This window comes from Artemia franciscana, chromosome 21 (assembly GCF_032884065.1).
Source record: "Artemia franciscana chromosome 21, ASM3288406v1, whole genome shotgun sequence".
NCBI classification, from domain to species: Eukaryota; Metazoa; Arthropoda; class Branchiopoda; order Anostraca; family Artemiidae; genus Artemia; species Artemia franciscana.
The window spans coordinates 29,434,601-29,462,038 of NC_088883.1; the positions used below are offsets into that span (position 1 = coordinate 29,434,601).

Consider the following 27,438-nt stretch of genomic DNA (forward strand, 5'->3'; position numbering starts at 1 on the left):
TCAACCTTCCCCCCTTCAACCTAAAAATCCCCCAGAAAACGTCTGTACTCTTCCAAATAACCATTATAAGCACTGGTCAAAGTTTTGAACTTGTGGCCCCTCCCACGGGGACTGTGGGGGAGTACGTTGTCCCCAAAAACATAGTTATAAGGTTTTTTGACTACGCTGAATAAAATGACTATCTCAGAATTTTGATCCAATGACTTTGGGAAAATAATTAGCGTGGGAGGGGGCCTAGGTGCCCTCCAATTTTTTTGGTCATTTAAAAATGGCACTAGAACTTTCTGTTAGAATGAGCCCTCTCGCAAGATTCTCGGACCACTGGGTCGATACGATCACCCCTGGGGAAAACAAACAAACAAATAAACACGCATCCGTGATCTGCCTTCTGGCAAAAAATACAAAATTTCACATTTTTGTAGATAGGATCTTGAAACTTCTATAATAGGGTTCTCTGATACGCTAAATCTGATAGTGTGATTTTCGTTAAGATTCTATGACTCTTAGGGGTTGTTTCCCTCTATTTTCTAAAATAAGGCAAGTTTTCTCAGGCTCGTAACTTTTAATGGGTAAGATTAAACTTGGTGAAACTTATATATTTAAATTCAGCATTAAAATGCAATTCTTTTGATGTAAGTTATAGCTAAAGAACTACAGGTAGTTCGTTACCAGGAACTGTTTGATAAGGGGAAATTCTTTGGTTCCTTATGCTGTGAGTTTATTTCGAAAAAATTAAGTTGAATGGACACAATGTTTTTGATTGGGAAAGCTTACATTTTGACAACAACTGACTGCACAATCATTTTATTAATCAACCAATCAACTCTCACTTTTTTCTCGAAAAATGTTAATTCGTAGTTGGAACTCATCCACAAAGCAAATTTCAATAGGTAGATCTGATCTTCACATTTTTGTCTAATGTTGGAAATATGTTGGAAAAATGTTGGAACTCATCCACAAAGCAAATTTCAATAGGTAGATCTGATCTTCACATTTTTGTCTAATGTTGGAAATATGTTGGAAAAATGTTGGAACTCATCCACAAATCAAATTTCAATAGGTAGATCTGGTCTTCACATTTTTGTCTAATGTTGGAAATATGTTGGAAAAATGTTGGAACTCATCCACAAAGCAAATTTCAATAGGTAGACCTGATCTTCACATTTTTGTCTAATGTTGGAAATATGTTGGAAAAATGTTGGAACTCATCCACAAAGCAAATTTCAATAGGTAGATCTGATCTTCACATTTTTGTCTAATGTTGGAAACATGTTGGAAAAATGTTGGAACTCATCCACAAAGCAAATTTCAATAGGTAGATCTGATCTTCACATTTTTGTCTAATCTTGGAAATATGGTAGAAATGTAGCTGAAGGGGGTCCACTGGAACCAATAAAATTTTTAAAGTGATCTATGAGAAAAAAATGGGAACCTCTGATCTACAGGTTATTTAATCATTAATTCCGTTTTAATCATTTTAGGTCAAACTTACAGCATGTTGAGTTTAGAAGTGCATCTAGCCAGAGAATATGGATTCTTTATCATAGATTGGTATATTCCATCAATAATTCTCGTTTTTATGTCGTGGGTCAGTTTTTGGATCGATCCTTCATCAGTTCCCGCAAGAGTCAATTTTGGTAAGTAAATAATTTTGGTAATTAAATTCAGAACAAAACTAAAAAATAGGTTCCAACAAAAATCAGAGTAGATCATGAAAATTGTTTTAAATTTACTATATTCATTTAAATATTAACTAAATACATATGATAAATAAAAAAGAAAAGAGTACTGACAGAAAAAATAACAAAGAAAGAAAAAAGCGCAAAACTCAAAACATTAATAGAAAGTGGTACTATTAATGTGTAAATAGGCATTGTAGAGACAGAAGTAACACAAACACAACTGATACAGTAAATACTAATATGATTAATCCTTATAGCGAATACTAAAAAAAATAAAAGACAGACAGAACACTAAAAAAGATATACAGTCCCTTCGAAGAAAAAACAGGAACAAAAACTAGTGTTTGGATGTTAAAGGTATATATAATTCACTGCACTAGAAGTGATCTTAATTACCACCTACTTTTTCATTATTTTTTGTTTGCAATAATATGAGAGGTAGCAGATATAGGGCATCCATTTTTTTATTTTTCGAACCGTAAGTATAGTTCTTTGACAAAGTAATAAAAGCAGAAAAAATTTTTTTAACCAGAAAACAGCAAACAAATTTTGTTGTGTCTGAAATTATGTGAAGTAGGAAAAAATTTAAGATATGAGGTATGAGGAATATTCTCTGACCGCAGGCTTCCATAAGTCAAAAAACATTTTTCTCGGCTTTCAGCCTGAATTTTGAATCAAAGACAAAGAAATATGAAGCTATGTTTAAAAAATTCAAGTGAAAATGAAAGTAATGGAACAATTCAGTCTGCAGTTTTTTATGAATTTCTGTATTATTTTATTTGCTACTAAATCATTAATTAGCTTGGCACTGTCAAACAGCTGCTAAAAATTTCTATTGAAATGGCCCAGTTTGGTTCGTCGTCCTTTCCCCCTCACTAGTAGGGACGTAATCACATCAGAATCCAAGGGGAGGGGCAAAGTTCAAGCCGATATGCACAAGTCAAGTGAAAATGACCAAATGAAAAATGAGGTATATTGCACCCTAAAGGCAAAGGTATGCTAAAGAAAACTTTGGTAGCTTGAATTATGTAAGGAAATCTTTGTTTTGACAATAATTTAAAAGATGCTAAATTTCACCTGGAGGGATAGCTGCCCTCTCCCAACTCATAGGAAATTACACCCCTTGATGGTAGCCACCATAACTCAAAACTAACTGGAGTAGAAACATTTTGCATAAACATTGATAATTGTTAAGATGCTTTTTTAGAATGTTTTATTGAAGTACAACTCTAGCTACATACAAAAAATGCTTCACCATTCTCTAACTGAATCAATAATTACTTAAGCAACGACTATATTTCCTAAATCCTTTTCAAGTTAGGGTAAAAGAATAATCTTTAATTTAGGGTACACTCTGAATTTCACCTAAATCTATTCATATGAAAGTTAAACTGTATTAGCTCTGACTATATTTTTACCAATATTTACTTTGAATTATATTTAATTAAAGCTGAATTAAATGAAAAATAAACTATAACATTTGCTGTATCGGCTATCGCCATCGCTTTCTAGCTGCGCCATCATCGCCATCTAGCTGCTATCGCCATTTGCTTTTTTCTCTTGTCTTTTTTCTCGTCGGATTAGTTTAAATTTGATAGAAAATTTCTATAAAATTAGACTCCCTCACTACAAAAGAGAGGGGGCTAGCTTGCTCTCCTCTTCCGACTTAGCTGCCTCTAAGTGCCTCACTAAACTTAAATCTAAATCTAGATTTTTACTAAATCTAAAATTCTTCGGCAATTTAACGTAGGAAGAAAGAGTCAAAAACTTCTGGTTCCGCTTACACTGTAGCACCTGGCGACTTTATTAAAAGTAGAAAATTGTATATTTAAGGCTGTTAATCCCCAATGCAGTAGGTTTAATGTCTATAAAATTATAATAAATAATATTTGATTCTCAAATATTATTTAAAGTTAAAAGTCTTTAATAAACAGGCTTAAATCGGCTTGGGAAAATCTTGGCTTGCTGAACATGGTAGTTAACTTCAAGCTACTAGTGAAAAATTTCGGATATCTTTAATCTCGTTCATATTTCAAAATATCTGAAAAGACAAGTGAACAGAACTTTTGGGCCAAACAATGTCGCCAAACGTTAAGTAACGCTAGTTGTATAAAATTTTAAGCATCCAGTGTATTCCCCCATCCCCCTAAAAAACACGATTGCCTCTTAAAAGATTCTCCGCACATATCAAATTAGTAAGCCAGAGAGAAATAAAGACAAATAAAAATAATAAAAAAAAGGAGGGGCTATGGAGATTCTACTTAAATTCTAAAATACATTTAGAATATGAATAAGGTTTGGGTTCAATAAATGTGCAGTAATGAACCGTAAGTAAAGAGCAACTCTTACCAACACTAATCAAAGTATAAAAAAGGTATTTTGATATAACTAATACATCAAAAAATAGTTTTTTTTTTGTTTTTGTTGTTTATTATTTTGCTCATTCCTATAAAGTTCATTAGGTTTAATATTACAAATCAAACGCCAGGAGTCTAAAAAAAAAAAATACCTAATATTGAAAAGTGGATAAAATAAACCAAAATGGCAAGTAGTCCTAATGACAATCACACAATTACATCAGGATATTGTTTGTAGGGGGAGTTCTTTCTAATTTTAGGGGGAAATTTTCTATGGGGGAATATTTCAAGTAAAATTTTCCGCAGAGGGAAGTTTTTCAGTGTGTTTTCCGTAGAAAATTTTTTGCCTTGGGGAATTCTTCAGGGAAAATCATCCCCAGGGGATTTCCTAGAGAGTTTTTGGGGTAAAGGATTGGAATACCATGATATAAATACGGATAGAATCAAAAATTAAAAACCCCTTGGATATTAGTATTAAAGGTTGGATTTTTCAGTTCCCTCCTGAGATATTAGAAAAATACATTGGTAAGGTACAGGCCGTTTATTATAGAGAATATAATTCGCTATTTCAGTATTTTCGCTCTTTCGTTATTTTCACTATTTCGCTATTTTCGCTGTTTCACATTTTTCTGCTGATTTTGATTCACGTTTTCCTTCTTTTTTTATTATTTAGAACCAGGAACCACCAACGATGCAAAACTAAATTGGAAAAACCTTAAGCAATAAATATTGAATTCACAAATTTTCCAAACTTTTAAGTTATATATGGCTGTATAATCATCTACTTAACTAAATAAAACAATCACCCTTCATTTTACTGATATTTCGAAATAAAAGTAAAGAGTAAATTAACACTAAAGTAACAGTAATATTACAGTAAATTCGCAGTAAAATTTTAGCTCTATTAAACAGTTCATGGCAACGAACTTTAAGAAAGGAGCGACTCGGATCAATAGTATTCGAAAATCTAAAAAACGAAATTTTGATTTCAATAGACACATCACAAAACTCAAATTATTATGCTGATTCCAAATATATAAAATTTGTCAAGTTTGATGTCACCCATCAGAAGTTTCAAGTCTTAAAATATTTGCCTGATTATTGAAAAAGGGGGGGGTACATCCCCTAGAATTCAAGGAATCTTGGTGAAATCGCACGAAAGGTTTTTCCCCTTTTCAATACCGTGCTCTTTATGCTGAAGTTTGACTGCTTTTCCCATTTTTTTTTAGAACGGGGCTTTTTTTTTTACATTAAAATTTTTTTATATTAACATTTCTTTTATTGAAACACAGGGGCTGTTTAATTAGAATTGGAATCTTTTGTGAAAATGCTAACAGCTCTAGCGTTAAGAACAAGATATTCAGAAGGATGATTTCTGCTCCTTCTGAATTTTAATGTTGCTCATCGCTTTCAGTTAAATTTTTTTTTTGTTTATTAACAGTAAAATAAGAGTAGAACTAACATAAAAGGTGAAAAAAAACACAAAATTAACAAAATGTTTATATTTCTCAGGTATTGGAACAGTGTTCACATACGTGGTTTTACGACGCTTGATGGCAAACTTGGTACCAAGAACAGGTGTGGCAAAAGCGCTTGATTCTTATTCATTGATATGTCTTATATATATGTTTTCTACTCTCATAGAATATGCAATTGTTAATACAGTCTGGAGAAGAACGTAAGTATCATCATTTAATAAGTAATTCTCAATAACTTACATTTGTCTCCATAATAAATTGCTTAACATGGAGACATATCAATTCTTGGCTTCCTCAACTTTTTTCTGTGAATACTGCAAACACATTTAAAGAATTCTTGCTAGTTTGGTTGACTGAACAAACACATATAGTTACAGCCTTTACTGTGTGAACTAGCTTCAAGTCTTTGCGGGGGGGGGGCGAAACTTATTACTTTCATTTCGTTTTCATTTGTTTTCAGTCGCTCTTTTTAGCAATGAATTCCCTACACAATAAGGGAATGGAAAACCCTTTTTTCTTAATAAAACAACAAAATTAACTTTTACCTAGTGGAGTTAAAAATTTATGCAAGATGCTATAGAACTAATAAGAAAATGAATACAAATTTTACGAAATTGAATCGCTATTTTCTTTTGTTTATCAAATAATTCGTGGTAACAAACTGTAGTAAAGAGCGACCCGGCTCAATAGTAAACAAGACTCCAAAAAACGGAATTTGGATACCAATAGTTACATGAAACGAATTGCATTTTAATTCTGATTTTAAATATGCAAGTTTCATCAAGGTTAGTCTTATCGATCAAAAGTTATGAGCCTGAAAAAATTTGCCTTATTTTAGACAATAAGGGGAAACCCCCCAAAAAGTCACAGCATATAAACAAAAATTACACCATAAGATTCAGCGTATCAGAGAATAATACTGTAGAAGTTTCAAGCTCCTATCAAAAACACTGTGGAATTTTGGATTTTTTGCCAGAAGACAGATCATGGATGCGTGTTTATTTGTTTCTTGGTTGTTTTTTTTTTTTTTTTTTTTTTTTTCCAGGGGTAATCATATCGACCCAGTGGTCCTTGAATGTCACGAGAGGGCTCATTCTAACGGAAATTAAAAGTTCTAATGCCCTTTCTAAATGACCGAAAAATTGGAGGGCACCTAGGCCCCCTCCCATGCTCATTTTTTCCCCAAAGTCACCGAATCAAATTTTTTTATAGCCATTTTGTTCAGCATAGTCGAAAAACCTAATAGCTATGTCTTTGGGGTCGGCTTAATCCCCCGTAGTTTCTGGGGGAGGGGCTGCAAGTTTTTGACCATTGTTTACATATAGTAATGGCTATTGGGAAGTGTACAGACGCTTTCAGGGGACTTTTTCGCTTAGGGGTGAGGGTGGGTCTTAGAGAGGGAGTTACGTGGGAGGATCTTTCCATGGAGGAATTTATCATGAGGGAAGAGAATTTCCATGAAGGGGGCGCAGGATTTTCTGGCACTATTTAAAAAAACAATGAGAAAAAAAAAAAAAATTTCAACTGGAAGTAGGGAGCAACAATTAAACTTAAAACAAACAGAAAATATTACGTATATAAGAGGGTTCGTCTCCTCCACAATACCTTGCTCTTTACGCTAAAGTATTTTTAGTAATTTCAACTATTTATTTTAGGACCTTAGTGAGTCAAGGGTCATTCTTAAAGAATTGAGACGAAATTCAAGTTTTAGTGCAAAGAGCGAGGTAATGACGAGGGGACGAACCTTCTCATATACGTAATAAAAATATAAATAAATAGAAGATCGTTACATAAGTTAATTCGCAAGTTATGTATATCTACTTCTAATAAAAATGTTCTAGTTGCTTTTTAAAAAATAAAAAGTTCTAGTTGCTTTTCATGTAACCAAAAATGGGAGGATAACTAGGCCTCCTTTCCGAGCTCTTTTTTACCAAAATCGTTCGATCAAAACTATGAGAAAACCGTTTAGCAAAAAAAATTAATCCACAAATTTTGTTTTAATTATTCATGTGAGGTGAGCCAAAGTCAAAGCATGCATTAATTCAAAAACGTTCAGAAATTAAATAAAAAAATCAAGTTTTTTTTAACTGCAAGTAAGGAACGACATTAAAAATTAAAACAAACGGAGATTATTCCGTATATGAAAGGGATTGTCCCCTCCTCAACGCCTCGCTCTTTACGCTAAAGTTTTTTATTGTTTTAAAAGGTGGGACCGTGAAAAGAGTTGTATGTTCTATATGTTTATATGTTTTTGTTGTATATTTGATATATATTTTTTATATAATTTATTTTATGCTACACGTTATATATTTTTATGGAAAATAACAACCTGATGAAAACTTTGTTTATTTCAAAGATTTTGTTTAATTTGTCAATTCACCAAAACGGAACTGGATTGGGAGTAGGGGTTGATTACGAAACAAGTTTCCAAAAGGAAACTGGATATAGGAGAGGGAGGGGTAGGTATCCAAATATTATTTAAGAATGTGTTCAACTTACAAGTCAAACAACGAAGCATACAATAATTAATTTTCTTTACATAAAGCTAACACTTATACTGAATGAAACACCCGCATCATGTAATCATACTGCAGATGCAGAAATTATGCTTTTAAATTTTTTTTTTTTTTTTTTTATTCTATACAGCCACGGGCTTTTTTTCTTTTGTCCAAAATTTTTTTTTATATATTTATAGTCCAATAATTACGTTTTTAAATATTGTTAGCAAATAATTTTAGGTAACTTTTTCTTTTTTAGAACGACGGTAATAGAATTGCTAGCTAACAATGTTTAAAAATGTAATTATTGGACTACAAATATAAAAAAAAATTTTGGACAAAAGAAAAAAAGAAAAAAAAAGAACAAAAAAAGAAAAAGAAAAAAGAAAAAAAGAAACAAATTTTATATAAATATTAACAAAAAAGCAATCTTGTCAAGTAATACTTTTAAATATCATTGATTATTTGTTGGTCCAAGAACACCTCAAGACAGTAAAAAAACTGGTAAATACATTCATCAAAAGTTTTTTCTGCAATATTTTGGGTAAAGCATTGTGTCCAGTTTGTCCAAAAGTTAGCAGTCTTTGATTCCTTCCTGACCTATATAATTATGTTTCATCCACCAACATAAATGTTCCCAATAATACAATAATGCAAAAAACGAAATATACAAATAATACAATAACACAAACAATGCAAAAACAATCCATAAAGTTTGTTTCTTGTGACAAAAAATCAAATATCAAGGGGAGCATTGTCAGGAGCGAAGCTAGGGTTTTGAGTTTTGAGAGAGAATATAAAGAATATGGCGACAAAGTCGTTTAGCGTACCGACAAGTGAAACCTATAAGCTGAATTAAGATGCCTTAGAATTTGGAAGGAGAACCCCAGCCCTTTGCTGCACCCCTAGAAAATTGTATATATCTCTTGACCATCCTCTTTTAGTTTCAATGCCTAGGTCGTTTCTATTGGCTCATAACGAACGAATTTCTTTTTTAAAAACGATCCCAATTTTTTTCCCCTTTTTTTACAATATATTTTGATGCGTTCTTTAGTAGCTAATTAACTGCCAAACATCTTGAAACCCGAAATTCGCTAACAAAAATTTACCATAAGAGGGGAATTTGGCAGCATTACAGTTAAGCCTCGAAATTGCCTTAAGAAACAAACTTGCTTGGTGAAAGGTCGATTTTTTCTCTGATGCTGCTGCAAAATTACAGGAGTGCAAAAAAATTACATCGAGTTGACTCAATAGACACTTATATCCCATCAAATTAGATTCAAGAGCCAGAGTTCCCCTCCCCCCTCTGTTTAACCTGTTTTAGAAGCAAACATTCTGAACTAAGCTAAAAACATTTTGTTACATCTAAGATTGGAAAATACATAGTAATAAAAGTATAAACTAAAATAAATAAAATAAAATAAATAAATAAAAAATAAAATAAATAAATAAAATAAAAGTATAGATCGTAATATCAGTACTATTGTAATTCTTGATTAGGATAAGATGAAACCCTCCACAATATTTAGTACGCTTTGTCAAGAAAACAGGCGATTGTACTGAAAAGCTGGACTTCCAAATCATTGGTTACCTAGACCAATTCACCCCTAAAATTCTCCGTAAGCTATAGAACCAACCACTATTGGTTAAAAACTACTGCAGTGAGCCTGATGGATTCTCTTATTCAGGTAGAAAATTTATATTCAAACAAACTGTGCAGCGATGCCACGGTTGCTAGATCTTCGTCATTCTTGGTCTGAGCCTGCTCCCCTCTAAGATTTTGAAAGTACCTTTTTTTAGGTATTTATTCAGGTAGAAAATTTATTTCTTAGGTATTTTCATTGGAAAACGCCTTTCCTGGTATTATTATTGAAAAAATCGAAAAAAGGAATTGCCTCCCTTAAATTGGTAAAAAATACATTTGCCCTCCCCTACCAAATTTTCGTGAATTGATAACCCTTTTCATGTGCAAAACAGCTTCTTCAATGTTTTATATTGGTTTTATTAATTCTATAAAAATTCTAATAGGGGAATCCTTTTCCTTTCAAATTTCCTTTTTTCTTTATCCTTTTCTTTTCTTTTCTTTCAGCCATTTTTTAATCTATATCTAAAGATTATAAATGGGACAATATATATATTTTTCCAGCTCTGATGCAATAGAATTTTAAAAAATGTCTTGCTTCTAAAGTGAATATCCCCATTGCCATCTTAAAACTATCATTAAAAATAAAGCCATCAAAGGAGACGACCTGAATCAATTAGGAATTTGCTTTTCTGCTCGCCTGGTTGCAAGTAACCCCTTTGATTGTAATTAATTCTCATGGGCTTTATTTTTAAATAAAATAAAAATGGAGAAATTAATTAATGGTGAAAATAGAAAATAAAAATAAAAATGGAGAAATAAAAATGGAGAAATTAAGTACAATCACATGTAAATTTGGAAATCTATGACTAGAGGGTGAAAGAGCTTTTGGCCAATTTCCCCTGTCGGAATCTCAATATTTATGGGTTTCCCAATATTTTCCCAATATTGGGGCTCCTAATCCCAATATTTATGGGGTTTCTTTTATATTTAATACATCTGTCACATAACTAACACTTATTCGTTGGATTTTTAGAGTTTGGACTTCTGGAATGAACTGTGCATATCTGTTTCGGCTTGTGTTAGTGCCCACCAGGGGGGATCTACTCTTTTTTAATCTTAGAAAGGCTTAGAAGTCAATTACCAAACAATTTTCGGTGGAAGGGTGTCATTTCACGTAAATTCACGAGGAGGCATTTTTATTTCTTAATCTAGGAGAGGAAATTCTTTTTTATTAACTTAGAGAATACACCAAAAAATATTTCTAAATAAATAACAAAATAAAGAATTTTTCAAAATCTAGCGGGATAAAAAATAACCTAGTTTTGTACCTCTAATGGATGCTCCTGTTTAGATGGATAGAATCTACAAATCTGAACTTTATTCGTGGCCCTTATTGAAGGTTAGTCCTAAAAAAAAGAAGTTGTATAGGTTAAAAAATTAATAAAAATTGAATTAAATTAGTAAAAAATTCATTAAAAATTATTCATATAAAAATTAAGCTATTTGTCCTGCAATTTTTTGCATATATAGTTTGTTTTCTTTTTTAGAATTTAACACACTAAAATAAGTCTGTATGAGTGTTGCGTGTGTGTATGCTCTGGTTCCTGTGTCTCTGTGTTGGGAGGAGTTTCCAACTCACAAATATGGGGTGGATATATTTTTTTTTAATCCAGGAAAGATTGTTTTCCGCGGAATCAGTACAAAATAAATATTTTTCTTCAAATTACCATCATAGTAAATTTAAAAAATACAAGAGTGAGGGAGGTGACCTAGAATCCATGCCCCTGTTCGGATGTATGTTTTCTAAAAGCCTAAATATTTTTCATGGCTTTTCTTGAGGATCGAAAACTGAAAATAAAGCTGACTATTGTACAGACTACCATCTATAACTCAGAAAGTATCCGTCATAAGTTTGTAATGAAGAGGACTTCAGTAAGTTTCAATTACCAAGAATCTTTTTTTTTCAGAGAATGTTAAAACTCATGCTGGGAGGAAGAGGTCTTTTGGAGTAGTTCTGAGTGACACTTTGAATGATCTTCATCAGTTAAAGATTTCGGAAACGTAATGGTGTTAAACAAATACAAATATTTCTTTGTTTTTTTTTATCATCCCTTAAACTTTAGGAGAGAGGAATTTTATGTTTTTTTTGTTAAAACACCAAAAAAGGTAATTCTCATTCCCCCTACTTTGCACCTCTGCAGATAAATTTATACAAATCCACTCTAATTTCTTGATCTGGATAATTATGTGTCAGTGCCTGAAAAAAGGAGGGAACACACATAATATTACTTTCAGGAAAGTTTAATCTATGGTTTCCACTGCTGCGTCAATCCCGACACGATTTTTTTCTGGCGGGACAGACGTACGACAGAATCGGATGGATGTTCAAAAAGAAACACAGACTTTTGCGTCGCTGAGACAAACTCTAGAGCAGCTGAACAGCCAAAATTAGCCTTTCAATCAACTTTATGACTTTGGTTATGATTTTCTTTTTGAATCAGAACAACGCAAGTGATTTGTCGTATGAGTTGAAATTATTCAACGCATCCGACATTGCAGCAAAACGGATAGTTTTGTGTCGTTTGTCGCACGATTTGTATCATTTGTCGCATGTCGCAGGATTTTGCGCGAAATCGCAGCAGTGGGAACCAGGGGCAAGAAGAATTGTTTTTTTTAATATATTCTTTCTTCTATTAATTTAAAGCTTTTGTTAAATTTTATTCATATTTATACCATAAATAAATACTAGATACTAAATTAACTCTTAAAGCTATATTAAAATATATTCCCAACTGAATCTACTGTTTCATTAAAAAAGCTACGTATTACGACTAATGCCTCCTCGACATTAAAACTACAGTGAAATGTGCAAGATTTGATTTGTGTTTCCGTTGCATAGATGTCGTTCACATCAAAGTGAGAAGTATTCATACTGGATATGTTGAATATATTTCCTTTCTGCTGCTACTCTTAAATTCTAAATAGATTAAAGAAATTTTTATTCCTTCACAATAGTGTAGTTCTTGGTTAAATTCATTTTTACCTTCTTACATAAATGTGCGCTATTTTTTAATAACTATACTGATATAATGATAAAAATGATACGATTGTATCATTTGTCGCATGTCACAGGATTTTGCGCAAAATCGCAGCAGTGGAAACCATGACAAGAAGAATTGTTTTTTTTGTAATATATTCTTTGTTCTATTAATTTTAAGCTTTATTTAGGTTTTATTCATACTTATACCATAAATAAATACTAGATACTATTTTAACTCTTAAAGCTATATTAAAATATATTCTAACTGAATCTACTGTTTCATTAACAAAAAGCTACGCATCACGACTAAAGCCTCCTCCACATTAATACTTCAATGAAATGTGCAAGATTTGATTTGTGTTTGCGTTGCATAGATGTCGTTCACATCAAAGTGAGAAACATTCGTACTGGATATGTTGAATATATTTTCTTTCTGCTGCTACTATTAAATTCCAAATACATTGGAGAAAATTTTATTCCTTCACGATAGTGTAATTCTTGGTTAAATTCATTTGTACCTTTTTACTTAATGTGTGCTATTTTTTAATAACTTCGCCTCTTCTAAGGCGTAGTTCTGCTGAATTTCTTATTGTTAATTATACATACTAAGCCCGATGCATTACAAAATTTAATGTACGAGATCTGTTACTGCATAGTCCAGGTCACTCTTAAAATAAAATGCCAACCCTTCATCAAAAATTTTCATAAAAAAAAATCGTTGTGCAACTTCTTGGTTTCCACAGATGTGACGCAGATCTTGCATATTTCAGTGTGGAATGTCAAAAGATAATTATGTAAAGTTCTTACAACTGCTCAAAATTAAATTAATATGACTGGCAAAGAAAACTGATGCTCGATTAAAACTAGAGCGCCTACATAAATGATTATATGGTATAAGAAAAACATAAAATGATTTTGGCCATTAAGTTTCGTGAGATTTGGCAGCTATATTCAAAGAAATTACAGGAAAAGGAGAAACTGCTTAAAATATACAAAATTCTTAACTCTGGTAGTTTACTACTACTGCTACTACTAACAGCTCACCACAACTCCAAGCAGCATGAGGCAAACACAGCTACGCCTGCTTCACCTCCATCCAAATCTATTCAGAGCCTCCTTCTTTACAACCTTCCAGGAGGCTCTAATTTCCTTTAAATCTTTCTTTATGACATCCTCCCACCCAAACCGTGGACGACCTACTTTTCGTTTAGCCCTAGAGGGTTGGCCAAAAAGTACAATATTTGGTAATCTGTCATCGCTAAAGTTTCTTACTGTTTTAAAAATAGAGTTAAAAGAAAGACTCAAACTGTAACGTAAAGAGCGCGGCGTTGAGGAGGAAAAGCCCCTTTCATATACAGAGTAATTTCTGTTCGTTTTAAGTTTTAATGTCGCTCCTTACTTTCATTTAAAAAAACTTGTTTTTTTTATTTAATTAACCTAAAGCTTGAATTATTGTTCCAATTATTTAACAATGACTCAGAAACACAAGTGCCGTTTGATTAGAATGATAAGTTTTTTTTTACAATTTATAAAAAAAAAAACTTTAGCGTAATGAGCGAGGTTTTGATTAGGGGAAGACCCCTAATATACGGAATATTTTCTAGAAGTCTTAATGTTGCTCTTTACTTTCAGTTAAAAAACTTGTTTTTTAATGTAATTTCTAATCCTGTTTTTTAAATAATGCCAGAAATCCAGCTTTCCCTCCATAATAAATTCCAAATCCCCCTAGAAAATTCTTCTATGGAAAGATCCTCCCTAGTAACCCCCACATCAGAAAGATACCCTCTCACCCCGAAAAAGATCTGTATACTTCCCGATAACAAACATTATATGTAAACAATGGAAAGTTCATAGCTTACAGTCCTTTCCCCAAGGGCTGTTCGGGGTCAAACTATCCTCAAAGACATAGTTATTAGAACTTTTAACTATGCGGAACAAAATAGCTATGGCGTAATTTTGATCGAACGACTCAGGGGAAAAAGGGCTCGTTTGATCGAAAAATCAAATACCAACAATGTAACTCTACCGAATATCAAACACCTCTACCAACCTTGTTGGATCACTGGTTTGGTAAGATAACCTTTGATTGAGAAAAATGAACGCGTATCCGCGATCTAACTTCTGGCAAAAATGCAAAGTTCCACATTTTAGCATATAGGTGCTTGAAATCTCTACGGTTGGGTTTTCTGGTATACTGAATATGGTGGTCAGATTTTTATTAACATCACTTGATGTTTAGGGAAAATTAGGCAAATAAAAATTTGCAAGAATAGGAAAATAAATCTGCCAATCAAGATTAGAATATTAGAAGCTATAGTGATGGTGGTGGTCAAACAGGGCTCTGAAGCATGGGCGCTCCGAAAAGCGGATAAGGATTCGCTAGATGTCTCCAGAGAAATTTTCTATGGATTGTTCTGGGTACCCGGCTGACTGACTGTATTTCAAGCAATAGGCTGTATGCAAAATGTGGTTCAATCCCGCTTTCTAGGGCTATAACGAAAGATAAGTTGAGATGTTTAGGGCAAGTCGTGCAGTTGAGAGATGACAGATTGCGGAGGATTATCTTTTTTGGCCAACCTTCTAGGGCTAAACAAAAAGTAGGGCGTCCCCGTCTGGATTGGGAGGATGTCATAAAGAAAGATTTAAAGGAATTGGGAACTTCCTCGGAAGGTGTAAAAAGGGAGGCTTCGAATAGATTGGGATGGAGTAGTAGCGTGCTTAGCTGTGTTGGCCTCAGACTGCTTGGTGCTGCGGTGAGTTGTTAGCAGTAATAGTTGCAGTAGTGTTCATAGGCTCGAAACTTTTGATGAGTAACATTAAATTTGATGAATTTTGTACATTTTGAATAAACACAAGAATACGATTCTTTTGATAAATCCATTGATATAAAGTTTCTGTTTCTTGGAGTTTTGGTTACTATTGGGCCACATCGCTCCTTATTAACAGTTCGATATCACAAAATCTTTCAAGAAATATTGCCTTACCAGCTGTTCGAACAAAAGTCGGGATTGAAACCTTGGCAATTGCTGCTTGTTGTAGCAGCCATTCTGTTTTGCTTGCAAAAATCAGATTTTCTGGTGTTTGTATTTCATTGATTTATCTCTATCAATTTTGTTTTAGCAAGGAGTTGGAAATCAGAAAATTATCAGCAAAAAATGTTTTAAAAAGTGCTATGAGTCATCCTTCGAGTAGACGACAATCTTTGAGCCTTGGTATGAGCACCTCTAGCGTCTTCGATCTCGTAAGTGCACTTTTTATATTAAACATACATTTTTTTAGAGCGTCAGGGCTGCTAAACCAAGGAATATACCCATTTTTTTTGCTATTTCATATTTCTTCTAATGATTTTTTTTTACTAGCCATTTTATTTAATGTTTTCGAAAAAATATAGCTCTGTTTTATTTTGTTAGTTAATATTTAAAGAAAGCCTACTACTAATGAAAAGGCACATAAACAGTTTATTTAGAATAAAATGAGCCTTAGTATTCTTGTTTGAAGAGACAGACAATAAGTAAGAACACAAAAATTGCTGAAAAAGTACAATATTTTTTGTTTTTCTGTAAGTAGTTTCTTTTCTTTAGTACCTACCAACTCTGCTTTCTTACTAATGTTCCCTAGCTCTTTTTCTTCATGTTCATGACCAGTTGATAATTCTGAGCATAATACATCATAAACCATTTGTGGTCGATCCACGTAGACTAAAATTACCCGATCTAAAGATTCGGACCGTATATCTACATGTGGCATCTTGTACTGTGGATGGGGGTCGCCCCTATGATTTTGCAAAATCATGATGTAAAAAATCGTAGTTCTCTTCGCACATCATCTAAATTTAGTAATTACAAAGATGCAGTTAAATAATATAATCCTAAAATGAACCAAAGAAATGATAATATTGATATGTTTACCACTTTATCCCAAACGTCCAAAATCTTGGTCTCAGTCCTTAAATGGAGAAATTTTTTCGACTTTATCAAATTTTATCGAATAACATTGAAAATTTTATAAATTGAAAAAAAAATACTTATATTGTAAATTATATATTATAAATATTTATTATATTTTATATTACATTTTATATTTTATCCTATTATTTTTTATTATAAATTTATATTATAAATTTATATTAATTTAAAATTGTAAATTTAATAAGAATTTTACAAATTTTATCGAATAACATTGGAAGAGTATTCACCACTATATAAGCAATATTCAGTAATTACAGTGGTTTAGCTGGTTAAAGATATCGAGTTTATACGTAAAGATTTTAGGATTGGATAAGATTAATTAAGAATACGTAAAGATTTTAGGAGTGGCTAAGATTTTTAGCCACTATCTGTGTGTAGCAGCTTATTCGAAGGCAAGTTGTTGAGATTAAGGCTATTCTAATATCAAGGGTCCATTTTAAGTGAAAGAAAAAAAATTAAGTATAAAAGAGTTAAGTTTGTAGACCAATTGATTATAAGTAATTGCTGTGAAATAATGTTAAAACCTAAAATTTATGCAATATTTTTTGGATACTTTATAACGATACCTTTTATGTGTTTTACAGAATTTTCTTTTCCAAAGAACTTCCTTTTTTTTTACTGTTTTACATATTTGGGACATGAAAAAAAAAACAGTATTGTATTTTCAACCATAAATAGGAGCCAAGTGAACCTTAATAAAATAAATAATTAATAAAAAAAAAAATAAAAAATAATAAAATTAATAATTAATAAAAAAAAAAAAAATAAAAAAAATAATTAATAATTAATTAATGAAAAAAATTAATTAATTAATTTAATTAATAAAAAAAACAAAATAAACAAGACATACCTTGTTGTATTTATTCCTGACTTCCTAAATATTCATTCATTTTTAATTATTTATCCAAAATTATGACTAAGTATTTAAATTTGAATTTATTAACATTCTATTAAACTTCAACATTTTGATCCCCAATAAGAGAAACTAAAAATAAAAAACACTAATGCTTCTGACATTAACCAATGCTAAAAAAAAATTTAAATTAGAAAGTGTTGATGTTTCTTCAAGGAGACATTTTTGAAACAATTATAATATTCAAAGAAAGTAAAGATCCAGATTCAAATCTAAGAGATGCAGAAGTAAATGTATATAATAATCCAAGTTTAGAAAAACATGAATTAAAATTCATAAAAAAGTGAAACCCAAAATTAGCCTAAATTGAAACAAGTAATAAAATCAGACATAAATTTGATAGACTCTGCTTTTCAATCTTAAATCGAACAGAAAGTCAAAAGGCTAATCAAGTTTAATCTAAATCGAACACAAATTACAACAATTGGGAGAAGGGTTACTGTCTCTTAAAGCTTGGGGTATAGTTTGGTATACTATTGCCCTCAAACGTTTCTTTGAAGGTTGTATCTTACAATTTCACACGTCTTATGTATTTTCTAAAAACTATTTACTGATCAGTTTTGAAATCAATCTTTTCAAATTTCTGATCTATATCTTGCACCTCACCTTCCTATAAGAAAGGCTCGGTAAAAAGTTTCGGATACTCTCAGAACTATGAGATTTTAAGCTACTGCTTGCTTTTTGGCTTGACACATGCAATAATAAAAAAAAAATATTGACCTATTTCATTTTTAGAACCAGTTGAGTATGGACTCATTAAATGAAACTGGACCACGTCAACGTGCTGGAGCACTTGCAAACGATTCACAACATCATATGTCAACATCAACACTAACAACAAGCTGTAACAGCTTTCCAGATCTGCAAGAGGAAGAAGGTCGACGAAATTCAACCAGCAATCCATCTTCATCAGGCGAGGGAGCGGCTGCACGAGGTTCAGCTTTTTCTAGTTCGAATATGGTGAACGGTAATTTAGAGAAACCCGTATATTACCTAAAACCACATCAAGCTGGCAAATATATCGACAGAAGAGCTAGAATTCTTTTCCCCGTTTCCTTTCTTATAGTAAATGCAATTTACTGGACATGGGTAGTCCTGTAATATGTTGAAAAAACATCACGACAGAGCTATCCAGTAAACTTCAAGTCGACAGACATACCTATCCATGGCCTGAGTTTTCTTTCTGTTTTGTTTTCTTGGAATAAATCAGGTTTAATTGGCTTAGGTAGCTGTAGAGATTCATCTTTATTAAATAAAATTATAGCCATTTTATGAAATTTCTGTTTCTAAATTTAAATAAAATATCTAAATAGTGTCTTCCAAATTTTGTTTTTCAGGAAATAGTCTCTTCTAATAGTTGGTGCCTATAGTTGAAGTAGCTAATAAGACTCTAAATGGATTTTGGATGATATGCATAAGTATCAAATTTATAGACGAAAAACAAATTATAAACACAAACTCTCCGATTCTTACATTAATAATTACACAAATGGCTTCATTTTGCGTTATGATCTTTGGCAACTCAGAAGAGTATTATGTTGTTGTCTATGATATCAATAATTTGTTCAATAAATTAAAAACACAATACCCACAAAACATAAATTTACTGCCCAAGGTCTGTGCAATACAAATAAAGAGAGAATCAAGGAAATAAGAAGAAAAGAGGACATAAATAAGAATTGAATTAAGAACTAAATGAGATATGTATCAGGATTATAAACTTAAATTACTGAATGCTACTACTACAACTAACAACTACTTACTTCAGCACCGAACAATCTGAGGCCAATACAGCTACTTACACTCCTCCTCGATCTCAATCTATTCAAATTCTCCCTCTTTGCACCCTACCAGGAAGTTTGCTTGTCCGTTAAATCTTTCTTTACGACATCCTCCCATTCCAACCATGGACGACCTGCTTTCTATTTAGTCCTAGATAGTCAGTCCTAAAAGTATAATCTTTGATAATCCTTTATCCTTCATCTATAGAACGTGCCTTAGCCATTATAAACTTTCTCTCACTATAGGCCTAGAAAACAGGATTGAACCAAAATTTTCGTATAGCCCACTGTTTGAAATACGATCAGTCAGTCGAGTACCAACAACCCTCCATTGGCAATTTCTCTGGAAATCCTCTAGAAAATCTTCCTCTATTTTTCGGAGCGCCCATTTTTCAAAACCGTATTTGACCACTGTCATCGCTGTAGCTTCCAATATTCATATCTTGTTTGCAGGCTTATCTCCCTATCCTTTCAGACCTTTTTACAATTGTGAGAAAACACCTGAGCTTTGGCTCTGCTACCTTTAACATTTTCATGGCACCCACCACTTTTGCTTATCATACTACCAAGATTAGTGAAGCTTTTCGTTGCCCAAAGTCACCTTTTCATCTTCACTTATTCATAGCCATAGCACTTTAGTCTTCTTAACATTAATTTTTCCAACCTATTTTAGCATCCTGGACTCGCAAAATCTCTCAGGGTTCATTCATTTTGGTCATACTTTCATCTAGGAGACTTAAATCATCAGCATAATACTTTTTTCTAATACTTCCTAATACTAAACTCTTACTTTCCGTGGGACTTTTTATGAAACAAGGGGATTCGATTTATCACAATGTACAGCGCATATATTCACAGTAAAAAGAAAAATTGACGAAGGATTATACAACTACAAAACAACTCAGCTATGAAACAGCTACCAAAAGGAGGGCAGCTATTACTACTACTAATAACAACTCAACGAAGAACCAAGCCTCCCTCTTTACACTCTCCCAAGAAGTTCCCATTTAACTTAAATCTTTTCTTACCATATCCTCCAGCACCGACTAAAAAGACCTGCATTCCATTTAGCCCTAAAAGATTGGTTAAAAAGCACAGTCTTTGGCTATTTGTCATGTTTCATCTACAGAAAGTGCCTTAGTCATCTCAAGGTTTCGCGCATTATAGCCTTAGAAAGCGAGATTTAAACACATTTTTCTCACAGCCTAATGTTTGAAATACCATCAGTCATTTAGGTTCTCACAGCAAACCAATGGTAATTTCTCAGGGAAACATCTAGCATATCTTCCTCTGTTATTTGGAGCGCTCATACTTCAGAATCATATGTGGCCACTATCATTACTGTGTAGCCTCCAGTACTCTAACCTTGGTTTGCAGACTTTTCCTAATTTTTTTTTCTTAGTCTTTCAAACGTTTTTCAACTGTGAAAAGACCCCCTATGCCCAGGTTTTTCTGCGTTTAACATCTTCAATTCACCCACCGTCTTTTCTAATAGTACGACTAAGGTAAGTGAAGCTGTCCACCTGGTCAATCTTTTCGTTACCCGACGTTACCTTTTCATCTTTACCTATTCCTAGCCTTAGTGACTTAGTCTTCTCGATATTATTTTTTTATATTATTAATTAGTACAACATGAATACTAAATTCATGGATTTAAAATTTGACAGCGTGGAAGATGGATGGAATAATTTTAGGAAAACAACTTGTGAAGTTGCTGATGGCATCTTAGGTAAGAAATTTAGGCTTAGAATATTAGTGAAAATACTTTATCAAACAGTTCGTGGTAACGAACTGTAGTAAGGAGCGACCCTGATTTTGATGTTAAAATATACATCAAAACAATCAGATTTTCATGCTGATTTTACCAAATTTAGTCTTTGTCATCAAAAGTTACGAGTCCGAAAAAATTTGCCTCATTTTAGAAAATAGGAGAAAGCACCCCCTAAAAGTCATATAATCTTAACGAAAATCACACCATCGCATTCGGCGTATCAGAGAATTAGCGTAAAGAGCGGGGCGTTGATGAGGAAGCAGCCCCTTTCATTTACGAAGTAATTTCTGTTTGTTTTAAGTTTTAATGTCGCTCCTTACTTTCAGCTAAAAAAACTTGTTTTTTTTTATTTAATGTTTAATCAAAAGGGGAAAGGGCTTGTAAAGTAATGATCTAAATGAAAATAAGAGGAATGCAAAGAAATTGGAAAAAAACATTAAAATATAAACTAAGAAGGTGTGAAGTAGAAGGCATACAAGTAACATATAAATTGAGAGGAGTAGTTAATCTGAGCTTGTCCCAGGTAAAGATGGGAACGGGGCCACAATTAGAGATATGGAATGAATTAAAAAGACATGGGCAGAACATTTTTAAAATGCTATAAACTAAGATGGAGTTACAGTAAGTGAAATAGAGGAAAATGAAAAAGTTTACGATACCTTGGATGTGAAGAAAGATTTATTTTGCAAGGAAGAATTAGTGACAGTGTGAAAAGGATTAAAAACAATAATAAGGCTCCGGGTGCTGATACTGTGGTATATGAGTTTCTTAAATATGGTGGCTATGAGGCACGGAATAACTTATAAATAAAATGATGATACTGTATATTGATTAAATAAAAAAAAAAAAAAAGTTTTTTCTAACTGAAAGTAAGGAGCGACATTAAAACTTAAAACGAAAAGAAATTACTTCGTATATGAAAGGGGCTGCTTCCTCATCAACGCCCCGCTCTTTACGCTAAAGTTTGACTCTTTCTCTCAACTCTTCTTTTTAAAACAGTAAAAAACTTTAGCGTAAAGAGCGGGGCGTTGATGAGGAAGCAGCCCCTTTCATATACGAAGTAATTTCTGTTCGTTTTAAGTTTTAATGTCGCTCCTTACTTTCAGTTAAAAAAAAACTTGTTTTTTTTATATTTAATTTCTGAACGTTTTTGAATCAATGCTGATTTTGGCTCTCCGCAGAGGTATAATTAAAACGAATTTTGCATTTTTTTTTTTTTTTGGCTAAATGGCTTTCTCATAATTTTGATCGAATGATTTTGAGAAAAAAGAGCGGGGGAGGAAGCCTAGTTGCCCTCCGATTTTTTGGTTAATTAAAAAGGTAACTAGAACTTTTAATTTTTTACGAACATTTTTATTAGTAAAAGACTTACGTAACTTATAAATTAGCTTACGTAAAGAACTTTTATATTCTCATATTTTTATTACATATATGAGGGGGTTCGCCCCCTTGTCAGATCCTCGCTCTTTACACTAAAGCTTAAATTTTGTCCCAATTCATTAAGAATGACCCCAGAATCACAAAAGCCGTAGAATAAATAGTTGAAATTACTAAAAATACTTTAGCGTAAAGAGCGAGGTATTAGGAGGAGGTGAGCCCCTCAAATGGGTAATAATTTCTGTTTGTTTTAAGTTTTAATGCTGTTCCTTACTTCCAGCTGAAAGAACTTTTTCATATTTATTTTTTCATTGTTTTTTTTTTTAAATAATGCTAGTAAATCCTGCGCTCCCTTCATGGAGATTTTCTTCCCCCATGACAAATTATCGAGGGAAAGTTACCCCAGTATATCCCCCTCTTCTCAACCCCTCCCCAACCAAAAAAATCCTCCTGAAAACGCCTGTACACTTCCCAATAGCCATTACTATGTGTCAGCATTGGTCAAAGTTTGTAACTTGTTGCCCCTCCCATGGGGACTGTGGGGGAGTAAGTCGTCCCCAAAGACATAGTTATAAGGTTTTTCGACTACGTTGAATAAAATGGCTATCTCAGAATTTTGATCCGTTGACTTTGGTAAAATACTTAGCGTGGGAGGGGGCCTAGGTGCCCTCCAATTTTTTTGGTCACTTAAAAAGGGCACTAGAACTTTTCATTTCCGTTAGAATGAGCCCTTTTGCAACGTTCCAGGACAACTGGGTCGATACAATCACCCCTGGGAAAAAAAAAAAACAAAAAAAAACAAAAAAACAAATAAACACGCATCCGTGATCTGCCTTCTGGCAAAAAATACAGAATTCCACATTTTTGTAGATAGGAGCTTGAAACTTCTACAGTAGGGTTCTCTGATACACTGAATCTGATGATGTTATTTTCGTTAAGATTCTATGACTTCTAGGGGGCGTTTCCCCCTATTTTCTAAAATAACGCAAATTTTCTCAGGCTCGTAACTTTTGATGGGTAAAACTAAACTTGATGAAACTTATATATTTAAAATCAGCATTAAAATGCGATTCTTTTGATGTAGGTATTGGTATCAAAATTCCATTTTTTAGAGTTTTGGTTACTATTGAGCCGGGTCGCTCCTTACTACATTTCGTTACCACGAACTGTTTGATAAGGGATTATAACAATTCAAAACTTTAAAAAAGAAAAACAAAAGTTTCAAGCTTAGTACATATCGTTGTGAGAAATTGGACTAGCTTCAATAATCAAACATCTTTGAAAAGACCATTAGTATGAAAAGGCTTTAAATGGCGTGAAGAGAAAAAGCAGGTAATTACAAAAATATTTGTATATATTTTAAAAACTGATTAAAACAATTGAAAAATTTTAAAAAAATCTTTTTAAGCACAACAAGTTATATAATGTATATATTTAAGTTATAAGTGTATACAATACAATGACGGTAGGTAATCCCCAAAACTGAAAATTTGTAATTATGACAAATGTTGTTTCTCTATTTGGCAAGGGACTACAACAATTTAAAACCTTAAACCAAAATTTTGAAGCATAGTGCATAAAACCAAACCAAATTGTCATAACTGTCATAAAAAACCAAAATTGTCATAAAACCAAAACCAAAATTTTGAAGCATAGTGCAGATTGTTGTTAAAATCGGACTAGCGTCAATGGTCAAACATATTTCAACAGACAAAGTATGAAAAGACATTAAATTGCTTGTAAAGCAAAAATCTGGTAATTGCAAAAATATTTATATTTTATTTTAGCCTCCTTTAATAATCCAATGTCTTTAAAAAAATTCAGTATGAAAAGACAGCAAATTTTCTGCAGTTAGAAAACAAGCGACAGCAAGAATCCATATATATAAGCCTATATATAGAGCCCGTGCCGAGTTTTAGGACCCGGCGGACGGTAATTTCAAAAATATTTGTATATTTTTAAAAAGGGATTACAACAATTCAAAAGAAAACGTAGATATTGGTGTTAAAAATTGGGCTTGCTATAATAATCGAATATGTTTGAAAACACTTCTATAGGAAAAGAAAGCATATTTTATTCAAATTGTTACAAGCGACAATGAGAATCCATATATAGAAGCCTGCCACGTGGCAAGTGCAATATATATATATATATATATATATATATATATATATATATATATATATATATATATATATATATATATATATATTTCTCGTCTACCAAGAGAATATAAATATATATATATATATATATATATATATATATATATATATATATATATATATATATATATATATATAAAGGACCAAGTGCAATGATTCTGTTTACAAAAGGTGTTTTAATTAGTCTTGTAATACCTAAAGGACAAAAGCGAATATTAACAATTGTTCAAAAAGAGCAAACAGGACCATCAATGAGATAAGATTATTTTGTATAGCCGTACTTGTAAATACAAATTGCTCTTTTATGACTAAACAGTTCTGGTTATCAAATATAGTAGTATATGCCTATTAAGAGCCGACTGACGGAAATACTAGACTCAGATTAATTTTACTTCCAGTTACAGGAGCAAATAGACAGGGTCTCAGGTAGGAACTTGGCGTTTTTACTTGTAAATTTTAACCCCAAGGTCGATAAAAATAGGGATAGATGGTATCCCAGCCTAGGTAAATTTGGTGTTGGAAAAAAAAAACAGTAATGGCTACAGACTTTTTCAAATTTGCACGAAAAACAATCTAGTTATAACCAATACGGTGTCTGGTAATGAAATGAACCATAAGTTAACATGGTATTCACGAGATGTAGGAGTATGTAGGAGTGCTGCTATATGTAGGATATGTAGGAGTGCTGCTATTGATGTTAAAAGCAAAGATCACCAGCTAGTAGCGTCTAGGTTTTTGTTTTGTTTTTTTAAAGCTGATACTTCAGAAGATTAGCTACCTTCTGGGAGGTTATGATGTTACTAGACTTTAGGATGAGAGCCTGAGAAAAACTTTCCAGGAATAGTTAAACATTAAACTTGAGTTTAAAGATTTGACAATGTGGAGGATGGATAGAATAATCTTAGAAATACAATTTGTGAAGTTGCTGATGATGTCTTAAGGAAGAAACTAAGGACTCAGGCTAGGAATATTAGCGAAAAAGCTCTATATTTATTAGAGATGAGAAGGGGCTTTTACAAGAATTATCTGAGTGATAGATAATATGAAAACATGAGGAATGTAAAGAATGTGAAGAAAGCATTAAAATATGAACTAAGGAGGTGTGAAGTGGAGGCCTCGAATAAAATTGCTGAGGATCTGGAAGATGCAGCTAGATCGCATAATAATAAAATATTGTAGTGTTTTAAAGTGTTTTAAAGATTGTTAATCAAACAAGATCTAACTGCATCCGGGTTTGAAACTAAAGCACTACATTTGTGGAGAGACGATTCTCAAGATGATACCAAGTCTGCAACTGGAACCTGTTTTGGGAAAAACGAAAATTTTGGCCCCTGTTCTAGGACTTTTTCTTCAACGTAGCTAAGCTTTTTAGATAAAATATTTACAATCGCAGGTCCAGGACTCTTATCATAGGATTGTAAACTGGGTTGACCATTTGAGACTCATATTTCAACCTTGTAAAGTTATTAGTGAGTCTCTTTGTTGACACACGGAAATCATGGTAGAATAAATTCCTTTCCATCCTAACAATCTGCAAAAAATCATTAGTTGACAAACTCTGGGACAGAAAATTTTCAAGTGATTTTAGTTCTGAGGAAATTACATGTCTTCTGTGTTTTTTGTCCTTAATAATATGATACAACGTTTTTAGATGTAATTTATGTGTGAACTCTGACTCAGTTCACACATGTGATTTGTGACAGTTCACACATGTGCTTTTATTGGTTCCTTTTTTCTTTTCTTTTTTTTCTTTTTTTTTTAACAGGAACGAATAAAAACAAGCCAAAATCTCAAAAGATTTTTTTTAATAGGAAAGAATAAAAACAAGCCGAATTCCAAAAGAACTACAAGATTAGCTGCAGAGAAGGCAAATATCGTAATAAGAAATTATTCCAATTTTTAATAAATACTGTTAGTTCAATGAATGAACCTTTTTAGTTTGTAAAATGTTAGCTTTTATCACACAGTCTTAGCTGAACTTTTCGTTAAGAAGTAATGATGCCAAGGCTATTTTAAATAAAAATGGATTTTTAGCCGAGAGCTTTTATTGTAAGTGTTTTATTGTTTACTATTTTCTTTGCTAAAGACGGCCCTTAGATATAGGGCCGAAATGTTTAAATAGGTTTTGTTTGTTCACTGTCTTGGGATAGAAGTCCTCATAAACCTAAAGATGTTATGCGTAAAATTCTATTAATGATATTACTACTATGGAATTAAGGGTCTTAAGATTGAGCTTTTAGGGAACGTTTAGGAAAGTTGAACTATAATAAAAAAAAACATTATGAGCAGGCAGATTGTCGAAAGACCTTATCAGCAATATCTCAGGAGCGGCATTAAGCTGGAACTTTCAGGATATATTTAGGATATCTTTTGACAATCTTCTGATTGCGAAGATCGTCCTTTTCGGCATACCATCAAGGGCTAAGCGAAAATCAAGTCATCCTTGGTCGGGGTGGGATGATGTCGTAAGGAAATATTTAAGGGAAATGGAAACTTCCTGTGATGGTTTAAATGCTTTGAATTGATTGGGATGGAGGAGGAGCGTGCTCAGCTGTGTTTGCCTCAGGCAGCTTGGTGCCACAATGATTTGTTGTTAGTAGTAGTAGTAGCTGTAAATTTAGGGGGAATTTAAGTGGATTCTTGCTATTGCTACTACTACTACTGCCACTATGATTTCTGCAACTATTAAGGCTAATGGTATTAAGGTGAAAACTTTCAGAAAGTATTTAAGGTGAGATGGTGTTAAGGTAAAATGGATTTTCAACCAAATCAAAGAACACAAAGTATATCTTGAATGTTTTCAATTTTTTAACTTTAACGAAT

At 32.5% G+C, this 27,438-nt stretch overlaps 1 protein-coding gene across 1 annotated transcript in view; it reads left to right on the forward strand.

Moving 5' to 3' along the window:
* The window catches only part of LOC136040817 (pH-sensitive chloride channel 2-like), a 40,947-nt gene extending 22,111 nt beyond the window's left edge, over positions 1-18,836 (forward strand). Inside the window, exons 6-9 of the mRNA XM_065725149.1 lie at positions 1,482-1,637; positions 5,552-5,717; positions 15,761-15,881; positions 18,257-18,836. Coding sequence (XP_065581221.1) covers positions 1,482-1,637; positions 5,552-5,717; positions 15,761-15,881; positions 18,257-18,622 — 809 coding nt within the window. The 3' untranslated portion in view covers positions 18,623-18,836. The remainder of the gene's footprint in view (positions 1-1,481; positions 1,638-5,551; positions 5,718-15,760; positions 15,882-18,256) is intronic.
* Positions 18,837-27,438: the final 8,602 nt, after the last annotated feature.